The sequence below is a fragment of the Gasterosteus aculeatus genome, chromosome 2, assembly GCF_964276395.1.
Source record: "Gasterosteus aculeatus chromosome 2, fGasAcu3.hap1.1, whole genome shotgun sequence".
Lineage (NCBI taxonomy): Eukaryota > Metazoa > Chordata > Actinopteri > Perciformes > Gasterosteidae > Gasterosteus > Gasterosteus aculeatus.
In genome coordinates, this window is record NC_135689.1 from 7,364,319 (window position 1) to 7,380,395 (window position 16,077).

Below are 16,077 nucleotides of genomic sequence, written 5' to 3' on the forward strand. Positions count from 1 at the left end.
ATTAGAAAAACAAAGAAGCTACCAACAAGGCTGTAAAACAAAGGGGAAAGCAGGAGCCAGCTCTGTTGATTGAATGAACCCTGACTAATTGGGTTTTCGGTTAATGTACGTTCAGGCTAAAGGGAATGGTCTTCCTCCCCACTCACTAAAGTTTGAATCCAAATCACATTTGAGCTGAATACTTGCACAGCAGATGGACTTCTGTAAAATACCACTGAAATAACTCGATTGTATGTTCCCCTTTTTGTTATAAATGCATATACAAGTTCCACGCATCACGGATCTGTGCATGCCTCATACAATCTCCAACTGACTTCACCACTCTCTCAGATAGTAACAAAGTATCCTTAGAAACTGAATGAAACTCAAGCCAGAGGAGATTTGCCTCTTTATCAAAAACTGAGACATTTAGAACCACAACATAAGTTGAAATAAAATGTACCTCGGTTTGGACTATTTCTACGAGCATGGGCTGCTTTCCAGACCGGGTGTTTTAAAGTGTATTCTTGATTCTAAATTGACAATATTGTACTTTGTACATTGACCTGCACTCTGCACCTCAATATGACTGCTTGCTATTATTTCTCCAGGCATGTTAAGTTTGAATAAATCCAATCCCTGTGATCCTGTTGTTTTTAAGATCTGCTATTGAATTATGCATTCAGCTGTTTTCTGTCCTACTCCATAAATCCACCCTGTAAAGTGCTCTGTGATTAGATGACTCAGATGAAAAGCAAAGGAAACTAATGCTCTGATACAACAATTACCGTTGGATCGACCTCCACGGATCAGGCCAACCGGAAGAGAAATATTTGCTGGATAACATTAATGCAAAGCCTTGCAATCCAAACCATGTCATTCCAAAAATACCTTCAATCAGACACTCCGAGGTCTATATGCTGATCCTGACTAACACTTAACGTCAGGTGTGTCTATGAACAGCTGGATCATCATACGAACTTGTGGGCTATTTGAAAGATAAACTCTTCCTGGTCGCGGGCTTCTGCACCGGAGTGAGATATCGGGCCATTTTCAAGAGGGTGAGCAGTATGTGTTACTCATTTTCACAACTCCCAGAGTGATTGGTTGACTGTTTGCACAAAGATGAGTCCTTCTGCTTGCTGCCAAGCCAAAGGTCATCAGCTGCTCACCATCAGTGGCATGAGATGCGTAACAGCTGGCTGCACTGTAGGAATCCTCATTTTATTAAGAAAATCAGCATCTTCAGGACGCTAGTTTTTCCTGGGAAGACAATAATTTTACTGATGGATTAAGTCCAACGATTCTTTAGATTGACTCAAATTATTTTTATTTGTAATAAGGATTTACATATCATTATTTTAATGCTCAAATGATGGTATTGATGCTTGAATAAGGATTTGCATTCATCAGTGTATGTCCAGCCAAGAGCAAAACAGTAACTATTACATGTCTGTATTCCTCAACTGGGGAGGATTTCATTCTTGAACTTTAGTTTGCCCCGCGTTGTAATATTTATTGCCCTAAACGTCTCAGTCCAAAAATGGTCAGGGCCCAGTAGAGTACATTGAATTACTATTATCAGTTAAAGATAACTCAATTGTATACAGTTGTCCAGACTGGAAGCAGGACAAGAAGCAGACAATAATTAATAGTGAGGAAAAGGGCTCATTTCCACTGGAAATGAGCCCTTTTCGTAGCGTTGCAAGCTGCAACAAACGCTACGACGCGACAAACTCGTTTGGGTAGACGAGCGCATGTTTCAAAATGCGGCAATATTGACAACAAGGGGCAAAAAATAGAAGTTGTTGTATATGTTACAACCCTCTCATAATGAAACTGAACATTCTTAGAGTTTCAAAGTAAAACTGACACCACAAGACGATGTGATTAATAACGTTAATAATCTTAATTTGCTGTGCATGCTTGATTCATATCATTGGATTAACAATGGGCTTCTTCTGCTGTGACAAGTCAAATTGTCTACATGACCGCCCCCATGGTGACGTTCCATGCTCATGTACCAGAATTAATATAATTCAAAGCTCAATCTCATACTGTGTAAAACTAATTTGATCATTTGTCAAAATGTGTCCTTTAATATTGTTACTGCACTAAAGTGTTTTTTAAAATGCCGATATTTAATAGACCTTTTTTGCTGTCTATATTTCGTTGACCCAAGCCGGTCGCCGGGTTTAGAATTTAAAATGCTGGCTCACAGCGGAGACCCTCCGAGGATACTTAATGGAACACAGCCATCGTTAATGCAATGCTTCCACCTGCGCTGTTGCTGTTTTTTGATGTCCGAAGTGGCCTGAGCTTAGGCATTAGGTACTAGAAATAGGCTTCGATCAAGTAGAAAGAAACCATTGCATCATCTCACGGTTGTTCCAGCCGCAGTTTTGTCCTTCAAAATATGTTCTCATGGTACAGCAGCAATTCAAGAACAATTCTCTGGGAGCAATATGTCTGTCAGTCCACGTATCAGCCTGCTAATGTGCTTTGACAGCAGTCTAAGCACTAAGATCAGCCTGCTGAGGGAAGGAAGGATGAAGTCATGGTCCGGCTGAATAAACCGTGTCTGGAGAGGAAGCAGCAGGGAGACGTTTGTTCAAACGCAACAAGCGAACTAATAAATCATTATTTCTGCAGTCGCAGCGTCTTCATCCTGACAAAACCGTGTGCTGGGCTCAGACCGTGTGCTATTTTTGGTATCAAGCCATGTGAACTCCTGACATCAACGTGTGATACCCCATACTGATATTACCATGCCAACGGTTGTTTCTACTTTCTTTTATGTGAAACAGTAAAATCATTTCAATTGGTCTGCTCTCAGTGCTCTGTATATTTATATTTATTATCCTGTCATGTCAAAAGGGCTTTAAAAGAAAGACATGCTTTCATAAATGCATATAAAATGTTAAAGACAAACTAGTTTAGAGCATGATTCTTTCTGAATAATTTACTAAATAAACTAGATAATGTCTCCAATGTCCAAATGTTGACTTGTTTGTCATGCAACTTCCTTACTTGAAGGACGCCGTCTCCAACTTCTGATACCCGAGGTAAACAGAACGCATAAGAACTGTGGTTTGTGTGTGAACGGAGGCTCTGCCATGACTTTTACAAAATATAGATCTTGGCTTCCATTCACACACAGCTTTACTGATCAAACAGGCTTCAAACCTGCTCTTAAACGTGCTCACTGCAGTCATATATATATATATATATATATATATATTAGGAACTAACCAAACTGGCTCATCCAACAGATGGACTGATTTACATGCCAAAAATCTGGGTTTGAAATAGATCCCTAGCCTACTACTGGAAAACAGAATTTTGAAAACGTCCAGGTGGACAATTTAACGAGCACAAACACACATCTTTGTACTCAACATACAGTTCTTAATGGTAGACGTATATGTGATTAGCATGAAGAGGGTGCTGTTTGAACCAACAAGGCGGCTTGGCAGCCGTCAGAAATAGGCTGAGGTCACAGATCCCTCCCACGCGTTTCCACACTGTCATACAATGTGTTCAATGTGTCTACTTCTTCTTCTCTTATTTGATTCCAGCACACGCAAGGTTATCTTCAGCTCACGCTCGCACACAAAGAAGTTATAATATGTACACTTGCACTGCCAGATCAACGTAGTAGAGTTTGCAAGGTAAAGCTCAGATTATTACTGATCTCAGTCAAACAAATGCAGCTGTGCTTCTTTGGCACCTGAACCTGATTTTGGTTTGGATTTTTTACAGACGCTGCAAGTGCTGCAACGTTTTTTTGTTCTATTTCATAAAAAGTGAATTATCTGAAAACCACCGGTGGTGTAAAGCAAATAAGTTCACTCAATCGGGTTTACTGTTTGGCTTGAACCAAACAAACGTGCTGAAACCCCTTTTCAAAAGTCAACATTTTAACCAAGACTGGTGTTTGGCGAAGCATGACGTATCCCCTCGGAGTCGGCATCTGAACTCTTCCTCCATCGTTGAAACTCACACATCATAGATGCAAAGCCGCTGTGCTCCTGCAGGTAAGACATTATACTTGGTTACTGGTGTATCGACCGCTGTGCTGCAGGCACAGCACAACATACGCAGCAGCTCAGCTAATGAGGAAATTGGATGATCTGTCCAATTTTTCCCTTCTACACTCATTCGGTTTCTTAATTCATCAGGGCCAGGCTAGTGCATGCTGAATGTCAATGTGAAAACCCCTCGCAGCAATTCCTGGAAGATGTTTATTCGGTTGAAACTTTAGTTAAGACGAGGCGACAATGGAAGTGATTGTCATTAACTACACGGTTTCTGTCTAACCTTTGCAGTGGATTTATTATCGATTATTTTTTTAAATAATGTCATCAGGGCTGATGTATAACCAGTCCAGTATGCATTGAGCAAGAGCTTAAAATGTATTCAAAGAACACTCCCCTCAAACTCTTTACCTTGTTTTCTCTTCATAGTTGTAGTACTGGCAAACATGCAAACGGTCCTATGAGCACTCAGACATTTGGACACACAAATGATTATCAACTGCTTTGCAAACCACAAGCTTTTATAAAGGAATGAGCCACATCTGCCTTCTTCATTCGGAAGCTTGTGCAAAGCAACTTCAACACCGTCAGGAGGACGCGTGAATGACTTTTCTTCTCCGAGGTTTTAAGAGATAAAAGCTGCCTAGAAAATTGTATTTGATCATTTAGTCAAGAAGCTTCTCCACAAGCCGGAGGTTCAGAGAAGATTTGACCTCTTTAAATAGTAGGTGGAAAGACAGCAATTCACCTCTGAGAAAACTGTTGGAGAAAAAGAAACATCAATCTTCAGAACAGAATGTGTTATAAATTGCTTTAATAGCCTAATTAGCAATCAACAATCGGCAGGAATTCACCTGTAGGTGCAATCACTGCTGGTGCTGAAACAGCTTCACAAAACTCACAGTGCTTCTTTTCATTTTTTTTGAGGACTTTCTATTTCAGGTTAAGACTGATTCTTAGGAAACGCAGCGTGCCTGAATCATGATGCCCTGTGATTGATGGTTATGAATAGCAAATTGAGCAAAGGTGGCCGTGTTGCTGATTTGATTTGAGAATACATTTAGACCCGCAGTCTAAATCAGCCTCAGTTAACACCAATAAGCTGCCCACTCAGGAGCCAAAATGAGCACGTATCCAGACGTAGTCATGAACAACGAGCCATCTTTAATCTAAAAAAAATAAAAAAGACATATCTTGCTACCAAAAGCTGCGCACATATTTTTAGCCTCATTAGTCAATCCATCAATTTGGAAGATTCTTTTGATGAGTCCCATCTTAAATGAACTCACAAGTCATTAAGAACATCTTCATGGTTTTCTTTGCTAAAACTGGTTCAAAATAATTGGTAAAAAACATAATTTAACTTGTTTTGTGCTGCAGCGATGTTTTCTTCTCATTCTTGATCTGTGTCAATACCTTCACTGGCCTTTTAGTCACCCAGCTAGAAAACAGCTCTGCTCTGGAAACATAATTGCTCAAATAAATCCAAGGCCTCCTTTCCTTTAGGATGAAAATGTAGTTTTCCTCACTTACCCATTACATAACAGCAATAATAACCGCAATGAAGGGAACCGTGAGATACACCGGTTCTGTTTGTTTACTCATGCAGTTTTCATCCGAGACGGGCGGCTCAATAAAGGTATGTTGAACCCAAACACAGTTTTGATGTACGGCTCAGTGGACAAAACGCAGACGTGCCACGTACACTGAAACCCGAACGCGTCGTCGAGCACAAGTATCTCATAATGCTTTCTCTTTTAAATTGCACCACTTTGACCAGGATGCCCACCTCCATCTTTGAATGTAAACCCTGTCGACTGTCATATCATCTAACGACAAGACATCACTTCAATGGCCATTGGGGACAAATGATAGGAAGCGGCAGCAGAAAGTAAAGGGAGCGTTTGCTACGAACATCCCCTGCATGAGCAATCCACGCCTCCTTATCTCCATACCTCATGACAGCGTTTCCCACCACTTGTCTAAAATTGGACACCCTGGTGAGTCTAAGCCAGCGTACAGCGGCTCTCCCCTCCTCTCCTCCCTCCTCTCTCCCTCCCTCCACCTCAGTCTGTTTACCAATCGGACGAATATAAAAAAAAACCTTTTGCGAGGAAAAAAGCATTAAAAAACCCTCATGATATTCTCATTTAAAGGTGGAGGGAAAGCACGGCTCTCTGGATGGTGGTTGCCATGGATTTTTTTTTTTCAAAAGCTTTTGGTGTAACGGCACGCCCACCACTGATGTCAGCGCTCGGGCAAGGAGTTGAGCGAGAGAGGGAGAGACGAGGGCAAAGGGAAGGGAAAGAGGGAATAAGGGAATGAGGGAGGGAGGGGTGGGGGTGGGGGGAGTGTGCGGGGGGGGGGCAGCCTGTTGCTCATGATCATCAGACAACCACGATTGTATTCCACAAGACCACAGTGCCTGACGTGCATTGATGGAGTAGAAGTAAACGGGGAGCAGAGCTGAGGATGAAAATATTCCATGTTTTCCTTCCATGTGCATTCTTCTCAGCGCTTTCAGCAAACTGACAGCTGCTTAGGATCTGGTCCTTGAGCACAGTGAGTATTTTCAGTCCTATTTCACCATATTCCTGTAGTCAAACTTGGCGTTAGTGGTGCATTATGGCATTGTTGTTGAAAGTCACACTTTTTTTTTTTTTTTTTTCACTTGCAGCGAGGTGTTTTTGTCACAGGGAGAGAAGTTGGGAATAGCAGGGCGGACTCATATTTTTGCAGCTGATTTAGGTTGATATCAAGACATTTTGGGGATACTGTATTTAATTAGAGATGCGGAATTGTAGATATCATGGTAGTCTTCTTAATTTACAAAAACGAAACAGATTTGTGAATTGTATACTGCAACCCTTTTTAGAAGACGTTCATTTTTGATTGTAAAATTCTTTAATATTGAACAAATGATTAATGATCATTCTGCTTTTAATCAAAAGAGCAATATTTGATCTACAAGATGTCGTTAACAAATGAGAATGATTTGCACTCTGGATACCCTGCACTACACCATGGTAACAGGGCTGGAGATGCATTAAAGCATGTTATTAGCAGTCAGGAATTACGGATATTTCATGAGGGAAAAGGTCCAGACTGACACTTTATCTAGTGTAATTTATATAATTTTACAGAAGCATTTAACATTCATAAAATAAAACAATATAAAAACTTAAAATTAGAAAATGAGAATTGATGTTAGAGAAACTTTTGAATCTGAGAGCCACTTCAACTCCTCCGAATAGTGACTCACGGCTGATGTTATGTTAGAGCGAGAGATCTTTTTCCAAACAGCACATGGTCTCATTTTGAGGATTCTAGATTATGCGCCGTAATGTGATTATGAGTCCACAAAGCAAATGCCTCCCTTAGACTCTGGATCAGTGATATATGACACGCAATAGCTCATCCTCTCTCCCTCCTCCAGGTAATTAGGACCATAATGAGATGAACTAATGACTTTTTCCTGTTCTAACAGCTAATAGTCTGATTCACCCCCCCCCTCCACAAAGAAAGGGCCCACAAATTCATTACAATGGGCTATTCCCAGGTTATGTGTAAGGTATCTGGGACGCATGTCCTCAAGTTTTATTAGAGCGGATCGAAGAGTTGCGGTCCTGCCAGTAGCACTATTTCCCAGAGGGCACTAGGTGGGTACACAAAGAGGTCTTCAGTCAAGGCTCAGACTTAACACAGACTGAGTGCTGGATGAAAGTGAAAGTTGGATACACTTTTTTCCTCCATTGCAGACTGTGTGTGTGTGTTTTAATGACACTTTCCTCTCTTATAGTCCGTCCAAACTGAGCAACGGACCTATCCACCCCCTGAGGACCAATACTCACTTGCACCTTTTATTCATATGAGCTGAACTGTTTACGGTACTGCCCACAGCACGACGATGTTATTCAGGTAGACTCCCTTCGCATTCGTCAACCCAGTTAGCAAGAAAAGCCCAGTGTGGTTGTTTGTGTGCTGTATCTAATCCATCAACATCAAGTATTCTTTCACTCAGTGTGCAGGTTCCAAAAGCTTTCCGTCACCTTTTTTCTGTCATTGCTTGTACCTTCAAAAATGTGTTGTTATGCAATCTGTACTCAATGAAGTTCGTTGAGCACCTGCGTGTGTTGCACGTATATTCATCCCCAGCGTATGTACGTATAGGTGTAAAGCTGAAGTGCTTTGTTGCGGGTCGGTTAGACATTTTATGTTCCGGTTTGTTAGGGGTAAAAAGGAGTATTGAGGCATGATCTGGAGCGCTGATGCAGAAATGTGGGGATTTGGTTTGTCGGCTCAGACCCCGTCTGGAGGATAGAGTGCTTTATGAAGACGGACAGACAGGGAGGGGCTGCGAAAGATGGAGATGGAAAAAGGTACCTGAGAGTGATTTCAAAAGGTCACTCTCTTTCTCTCAGCCTTTAAAATATAATCAGGCAGCTTTTGCAAAAAAAAAAAGAAGAAAAAAAGAGCGGTTGGCCGAGCGATAAGTTAATGATGCACAAAATAAACAATCCTTACTGCTAAACAGCTCATTATTGAAGTGCATTGTATCCACGGCATACTTCTCTGCGACCAACATATTCTAGTGGACCACATCCAGCATCGGGGAGACACGCATTGCCCTGGAGCTACAGCTCCTTCCAGTGTTTTCAGTGGGCATTAATGCCGCCCACTTACAACAAAAAAGAGACACTTCATGTTTACAACTATTCCTGCTGGACTTACTGTAAGCTGGAAGGCTCCTGGGGTGGAAATGCTTCTGCCCCGCTTGACTGTTTCAGTGCTTAACCACATTCCTCAGGGGGAAAGAGAAAGAAAGTTTGGTCTTGGTGGTTTCAAATCCATTTCTGTAAAGCCACCCTCTTAAGGTCCATTAGAGAGCAGGGAGCTGTTAATGAGATAGGAGTATGGGTTGTAGCAGGGGGGGGGGGGGGGGATCTTAATGGTCATTTAGCCCGAGAGAAAGAGCACACAGGATGAAATATGTCATTTCTGAAACATCTTACAATAACTATTACCACGCCAATAAGAATAGAAATAAGACCGCACTGCACTGAACAGGTGTTACTGAAAGTCAACGCGATTCAGATTTTCATCAGAATTCCTGATCACCCATTTAATTACCATGTGTTTGTGTCTCACAGACACACATTGAATTGTGTATCTTCCTCCCAGAGACAGATTGGAAAAAATCTGTCCAATCTCTTAACTCTTTACAAATTGCACCACACTACCAATATGTAGATATGGAGCCATAAATAGCAATCCTCAATGACTGACTCACACGCTCATTTTATAAACATTTCATCAATTGGGAGGACCGCGATGAACAGGAATGTCTCGCATACGCTTCTCAGCCGACTGCACTTCCCCGTCTAATAGGCTTCAGAAGTCTTTGAAGATTGGCTCTGCTTTGACCTCGCACTCATACTTACCGTCATTACGGCCATCATAACTACCTCCGTTGGTGTTGACGGTAGTGAAACTCTGGAGGAGGAGGGCACCGTGGGTAATGCATGCCCGATGCAGTCAGGCACCAGAGACTCACAACCCAGTGACTCACCCAGGCAATCTGGAGAACATGCCCTGTGGCTTAGCTGTGATAACGCTGGCACAGAGAAAGGCCAGACCTCAGCCGATCTGGTGGGGGGGGGGGGGAACAGCTTCGCTCTCTTTGCAAAGTGTTTCATCTCTGCTTCCGAGATAGACTCCGTCCCCCAGGAGGAGACATCTGAAGGAGAAAAGGGTTTTTTTTTTTTAGAGAACGCTCGGGTGACTGAATCGACTGTGCTTTTGCCTCTGCACAAAGGCAGAGGGAGAAATCAAACAGCCTCAAGGGGTTAAGTGTGATTTAATCTAGGAGAGTGGCGGAGGCCTGTGCACGTCCACTGGTGGTGTATTGTAGGCGTACCGATAACCCCGCCACATGGAAGGAGAATGTGAGAACTGCCTTCATTTGTAGGAACAAAAAGGAGTTTTTTTCCATTCTGTTCTGAAATTATGATTATTAATTCGGTTTTACCCTTTTATTCACCGGCACTCTTAAGGACATTGATGGACATTAGCACTAGTCAAAGTTCCACATGAGAGCTATCAAAAAATGTCCAAAATGAAATACCATTGAGAAGAATGGTACAACCGAGCAGAATGTTGCAGAGTTTGCTGTAATTTCATGGGTGGGATGTGGTGCCGACTATAATCAGGGACTCACAGAGGCTGACAGTGCAGGTGCCTAATAACTATTCAGTGACACATTCGCATCCCTGTTTTTAGAAACTGAGGTCTTCTTCCTGACCCACAATTGGCGCTGCAGCAAATCCCGGCACAGACATTTTAATTCCTGACTGGCTAACTTGCCTCCCCCTAAATTACTGTAATTGATTAAATTAGTTTGGATACAGGCCACGAGGTACCCTTTGCACCGGTGACATACAATCAGCATCTTCTCTTTCATTCTCTCTCCTCTTTTAGATCTATTGCTCTTTGTGTCTTTGCGTTGATTTATACATCTGGGTTTTGCTCATAAAACCTGTCAATGCCGAAAACAAACTGTGGAATCATCGCCGTATTCAGTCGCTGCACGAAGGAGTTACATCAGGGAATTATCTGAGATAAGGCAGCATAGCATCAGGCTATTATGTGTAATTCCCTGGCTGTGGGTAACAGATGTTCATGCACACAGTTGGGAGTGAAGTTGTTATCCCTCGATGCCTAATGTATCAAGATCAGTGATCGTGTTTAATGATACATGGCTGATATATTCATACCGCTGAGATAAAGGCACAGACGTGTTGGTTTTGTAATTCAATTTGTGGACAAATGTTGTTAGTATGGAATTTGAATTTAATTCTTTTTCCGTAAATTTAACATTTTGGGAATACTTAATTCCAAGAGGAACATAAGAAGTTCAGTACACCTCTCATGTGAATGCGACAATCAGGACCTGGCAACCTCAGATGCGTTAATATGCCAAATTGAATCCGGGTGCAACAGCAAAGAAATTCGACAACCACGTTCACGCACAACTATATAGCAAAAATGTTTACAGTCTGGTACAAACAAATGACATGTGAAGTCCCCATGTTAAGTTATAGAGGCGATAAAGATACTCGCCTTTGTAAGCTGTGGTGTTACTGCCAAGAAGACGACTGCTAGAGCCTTCAAAGAGCTACAGAGAATACTTGTATAGATTGTGGTATTTAAATCCCACTTTGCGGTCAATTGATTTCTCTGACATTGTAGAAAAGCAATGTAAAAAAACGATTAACTGTCCCTTTTAACAATCCCTACGTACCACACTGAAGGGTTTTAAGAAGTTTGGATGAAGCGAAGCTTTGTTGACAGAAATGTCCTGCTTCCCCTCTGCAGGTGGCCGCGTGATGGTGGCGGGCTGATCCCAGGCATGTGAGTGGGCCAGCAAACATGACCCTGTTAGCGGGTGATGGCTCCGACTATGACTACAGTGCCCTGAGCTGTGGCTCCGACTCCTCCTTCAATCCGCCCCCCCTACACGAGGAGGAGGCCCAAAAGGGGGCCTTCTACAAGAGGGCCCGGCGCGCCCCCGAGCTCGGCTCCGCCCACGGCGACACCTTGCTGTCCAGCGCCCGCAAACTCCATGCCATCGTCAACGTGGGCGGCCTGCGCTACCAGCTGCCCTGGACCACCTTAGAGGACTTCCCCCTGTCTCGTCTGGGCCAGCTGCACCTCTGCAGCAGCTTCGACGAGATCATGGGTGTGTGCGACGACTACGACGTGACGCACAACGAGTTCTTCTTTGACCGCAGCCCCTGTGCCTTCCGCACCATCCTCACCTTCTTGCGGGCGGGCAAGCTGCGGTCCCTCAGGGAGATGTGCGCCCTCTCCTTCAGAGAGGAGCTCCTCTACTGGGGGGTCCCCGAGGAGAGCCTGGAGTGGTGCTGTCGGCGGCGTCTGCTGCAGCGCATGGAGGAGTTCGAGGCCATGGAGAGAGCGGAGGAGGAAGAGGAGCTCCTGGAGGATCTGCTGGACTCGGACAGTGGGCGCAGAGAGCCGGCGGCAGAGTCCAGGCTGAATCGGTGCATGGGGAAGCTGAGAGACATGGTGGAGAGGCCTCACTCGGGCCTGCCGGGGAAGATCTTTGCTTGTTTGTCAGTGATGTTCGTCACCATCACCGCAGTCAACCTATCCATCAGCACCATGCCTGCCATGAGGGAAGAGGAGGAGGCGGTGAGTAAAGGCTAACGACGACACAACACGAAGAAAATGACCAAACACGAATCATCACGTGTTGTAATGTCAGTGAGGACAATGAAAAGGTGAATGCATGGCCCAACAACAGTTCATTATCTGTTGGGAATTAATTAACACATAAAGACACACCAAAGTATAGAGCGTGAGATGTGTTTAAACGCATACGTAAGTGAGGAAAATTAACATGTTATTCTCAAAAGCGGTGAAAGTTTTAATGATGCCATGTCTCATCTGACACGTTATTCAAAACAGCCGGATATTTAGAAAGCAAATTTTGCCATTTAAGAAAGAAAATCTATGTTTGAAGGCGTCTGGATCTGACTTAAATCATAACCATAATTATCGCACTGGCATATGTAGTCAAATTAAAATGAAATATTTGATCCGCACGTTTTACTTCCTTGCAGAATTAAAGTGCAAAGATGTTTTTAATTCCTTAATGGAAATATCTACTTTGGATGGAAGTGGACAGCAACCGCCACTTTGCCTTCCATTAAAAAAAAATGTTTTAGTGGTTTTCAAATGTTCTACATTTACTTCTTGTATACACTCAGCATATCAAGTAGCCTACTGATGCTGTATGTGGGGAACTTTCAGTGGGTGGAGAGCAAAAAAACTAAATCTCAATGTTTTTTTTTGAGTAAATGCTAAACGCTCGTCATGGGGCTGACTCAACTTTCAGATGCAGCTACTTTAATGTTGGACTATTGCTCTTTGTGCTTTATTTATCATGTGGCTTCTGGGAGCTCCAGCGCATTAAGCAACTTTGTACGTGGGTTGAGCTAGACATCATCGCTTGCACGATTAAGCCAATCATCAGTCAATGTTCGGGGACAATTTAACAAATAAAGTAAACAAAATGGAAGAAATACAACACCTGGACTGATGAAGTTACAGTGTTATATCTGAACTGACACACTGACTTTGTATTTTTTGTGCTGTGCACAGTGTATGTTTCCACAACGCTTTTTAATTAAAAGTGCCAGTAATTGCATTCTAACAACTTCGCCGCCTCTAATCTCCAGCAGCCAGATAACAAAGTGTTGCATTGACAGTGTGTAAGTGTTCCTCTCTCTGAGTCAGAACCGGTTTACTGGAGTTTTCAGGTGCTTGTATGGTTCTACTCAAAGCATCTCCTCCTCTGTGGGAGTGTGTTTTATAATGATACCATGCCCTGATATGGACTGCATACAAAAGCTCCGTTCCATGTGATGTGTGCTTTGAAATGCTTTGAGCCTTCTCAGCCACGCATTAATTCAGCGTTGTCATGTCACAAATCTTTCGAAAAAAGCTTAAAGCATGAATTATTAAGAAGGCCAATGTTTAAGGTAACTGTTGATATGTTTTTCTGCCACCATTCAAACATAAATCATAACTGGCATTGCTAAAATGTCTTTACAAATAACTGCTGAAGACACATTTTGCAAGTGAGCTTCATTTAAGAAGAAAAAATATTTTTACTTTCTCTATTTTTCTTGTTGTAGAAACATTATGCACTTTGCGCGCAACGCTGCAGCCTCCCAACGTGCTAAACCTCTTCATTTCACACGCGAGTGGTTCCCTCTAGTGACTACAGCTGCCACTCGCACATGCTGACGATGACCATAATGACTCAAGTTATTTTTTTACCCCCCAGGGAAAATGCTCCCAGATGTGCTACAACATCTTCATAGTGGAGACCGTGTGTGTGGCCTGGTTCTCCCTGGAGTTCACCCTGCGCTTCATTCAAGACCGTAGCAAGCTGGCCTTCCTCAGGCACCCGCTGAACCTGATAGACGTGGTGGCCATCCTGCCGTACTACATTACCCTGGCCGTGGACAGCACCTCCAAAGGAGAGAAGCGCCTGGGCTCCGGCAACAGCTACTTGGACAAGGTGGGGTTGGTGCTGCGCGTCCTGAGAGCCCTGCGCATCCTCTACGTGATGCGGCTGGCTCGCCATTCGCTGGGCCTGCAGACTCTGGGCCTGACGGCGCGCCGCTGCACGCGGGAGTTCGGACTGCTCCTCCTCTTCCTGTGCGTCGCCATAGCGCTGTATTCCCCTTTGCTCTACCTGATTGAAAATGAAATGGCCGCCACGCAGGAGTTCACCAGCATCCCCGCTACGTACTGGTGGGCCGTCATCACCATGACGACGGTGGGCTACGGGGACATGGTGCCCAGGAGCATCCCGGGTCAGGTGGTGGCTCTGAGCAGCATCTTGAGCGGGATCCTCCTCATGGCCTTCCCTGTCACCTCCATCTTCCACACCTTCTCCCGGTCCTACGTGGAGTTAAAGCAGGACCAGCAGAGGGTGCTGCAGAGGAGGACACACTTCCTGCTGCGGAGCCGCATGGCCGGCATGGGCAGCGACCTCTCCTTGGAGAGTGACATGCTCTTCCCTGTGAGGTCGTCCGACACCAGAAAGAGGGATGTCTGAGACGGTCTGACAGGGAGGAACTTAAAACCGGGGGGAAAAAAAGGAGAAGAAGAAGGAGGTTACAAAAAAGACTTTGGGTGTGATGAGGAAAGAGAGAGAGAGAGAGAGAGAGGAGACTGACTGAAGGACAGGATAGAGGAAAAGAAATCTAGATAGACGAGTGGAGGGAGAAGTATTTAAAACAACATACAAAAGAGAAAAGAGATTTTATTTCTTTCCAGAAATGCAGCTTTGCTGTGTAGCAGCGTACTTTCGGGTGCCAAACCCACAGAGAAGAAAAGAGGATGAGAGGAATATTCTAAATCAGCGTTTGCTTCAAAATATGTATGACTCATTAAACATTCAAATTAAATGTGATATTGACTGAAATATTATAAAAAATATTATATAGAAATATATAACATTGTCACAGTATATACCTATAGAAGTCCAATATACAGAACAAAGACCTTGCATTTAACTATTGTGCATTTGATCATAAAAATGATGTAATTCCAACATGTGAAATGTGCATTTTAGAAAATAAATAGCTGTCCTAATGAGCAAAAACATGGTGATGATTTTTGCAGACGTTTAAATGGATTTGTCGATGTCATGTGCTGCTAACCATGTCAAGTAACGGAAGTCACTCTCTGCTTTTGTTAAGTTCCAAAGGTTAAATGATACAACGTGACCCTGAGTACACAGTTTATTTTCCAATTTGTATCAACTATGTATGATCCATGTATTGTCTGTTTTCTGCTCCTTGAGGTTCAGATTATTCCTGAAACCCATAGTGGTACATTACAAATGTTCCCTCTTCTAAACAGTAGGTGTCAGCATAAGTCATAAAAGGACAAAGAAGCTTTTTTTAATTTCACCACGAAACGATACACGATACACGTAATGCGCATATTGTATTTCCCTCTCGTTCATTCTACTTGAACTACACGTGACACACACAGAATGAATGGTCACATGTTTGTTTGTTTTCATTTCCGCTATGTGTGTTACCACCTGTGGCCAGCAGGCGGCGGCGCAGCGCTGTGGTTTCGCCTCGCGGTCCTAAACCTTTATCTGCGCGTGCAGCGTCTCTTATCGCTCGAGAAGACACTGACGAAAGAAGCCACACGTTTGCCTGTCTCATTCGTTTCCGTTTTTCTCAGGTCAGTAGCTGATAAAGTGCACGTAATACAATTGATGACATTGACACTTTGTTCTAGAAATAACATTCAACCTTCTAACATTTTTTGGGATTACTTTACGTTTGAAGAGACTGACTGTCAAGAACTAACGTTAGCTAGGATAACGGAAGCCCTCTGTGACCTCCATTGTTTTACATTTTACCGTTCCTTTACGATTAAACTAACCAATTTGTTAAGTCCAACTCGACCTACTAGAACATAAGTGTGTTAAATCAATGCGTAACGT

General features: G+C 43.3%; 1 protein-coding gene across 2 annotated transcripts; it reads left to right on the plus strand.

Moving 5' to 3' along the window:
- Positions 1–6,405: 6,405 nt before the first annotated feature.
- kcng1 (potassium voltage-gated channel, subfamily G, member 1) lies at positions 6,406–15,216 on the plus strand. Of its 2 annotated transcripts, XM_040194186.2 has the most exons (4): positions 6,420–6,578; positions 7,816–7,934; positions 11,391–12,227; positions 13,888–15,216. In XM_040194186.2, exons 3-4 carry the CDS (start codon positions 11,445–11,447, stop codon positions 14,665–14,667), a joined length of 1,563 nt encoding a protein of 520 aa, XP_040050120.2. In that variant the 5' UTR covers positions 6,420–6,578; positions 7,816–7,934; positions 11,391–11,444; the 3' UTR covers positions 14,668–15,216. The 2 variants fall into 2 exon arrangements, with proteins under 2 accessions (XP_040050119.2, XP_040050120.2); XM_040194185.2 differs by lacking the exon at positions 7,816–7,934 and having other exon boundaries at positions 6,406–6,578.
- The last annotated feature ends 861 nt before the right edge of the window (positions 15,217–16,077 follow it).

What these genes read in the sequence shown, in the direction of transcription:
- kcng1 (XM_040194185.2), top strand. Translation starts at nt 11,445, where the DNA reads ATGACCCTGTTAGCGGGTGATGGCTCCGACTATGACTACAGTGCCCTG. An exon ending in TGAGGGAAGAGGAGGAGGCG is followed by an intron (nt 12,228 to 13,887) that starts GTGAGTAAAGGC and finishes TTTACCCCCCAG; the next exon opens with GGAAAATGCTCCCAGATGTG.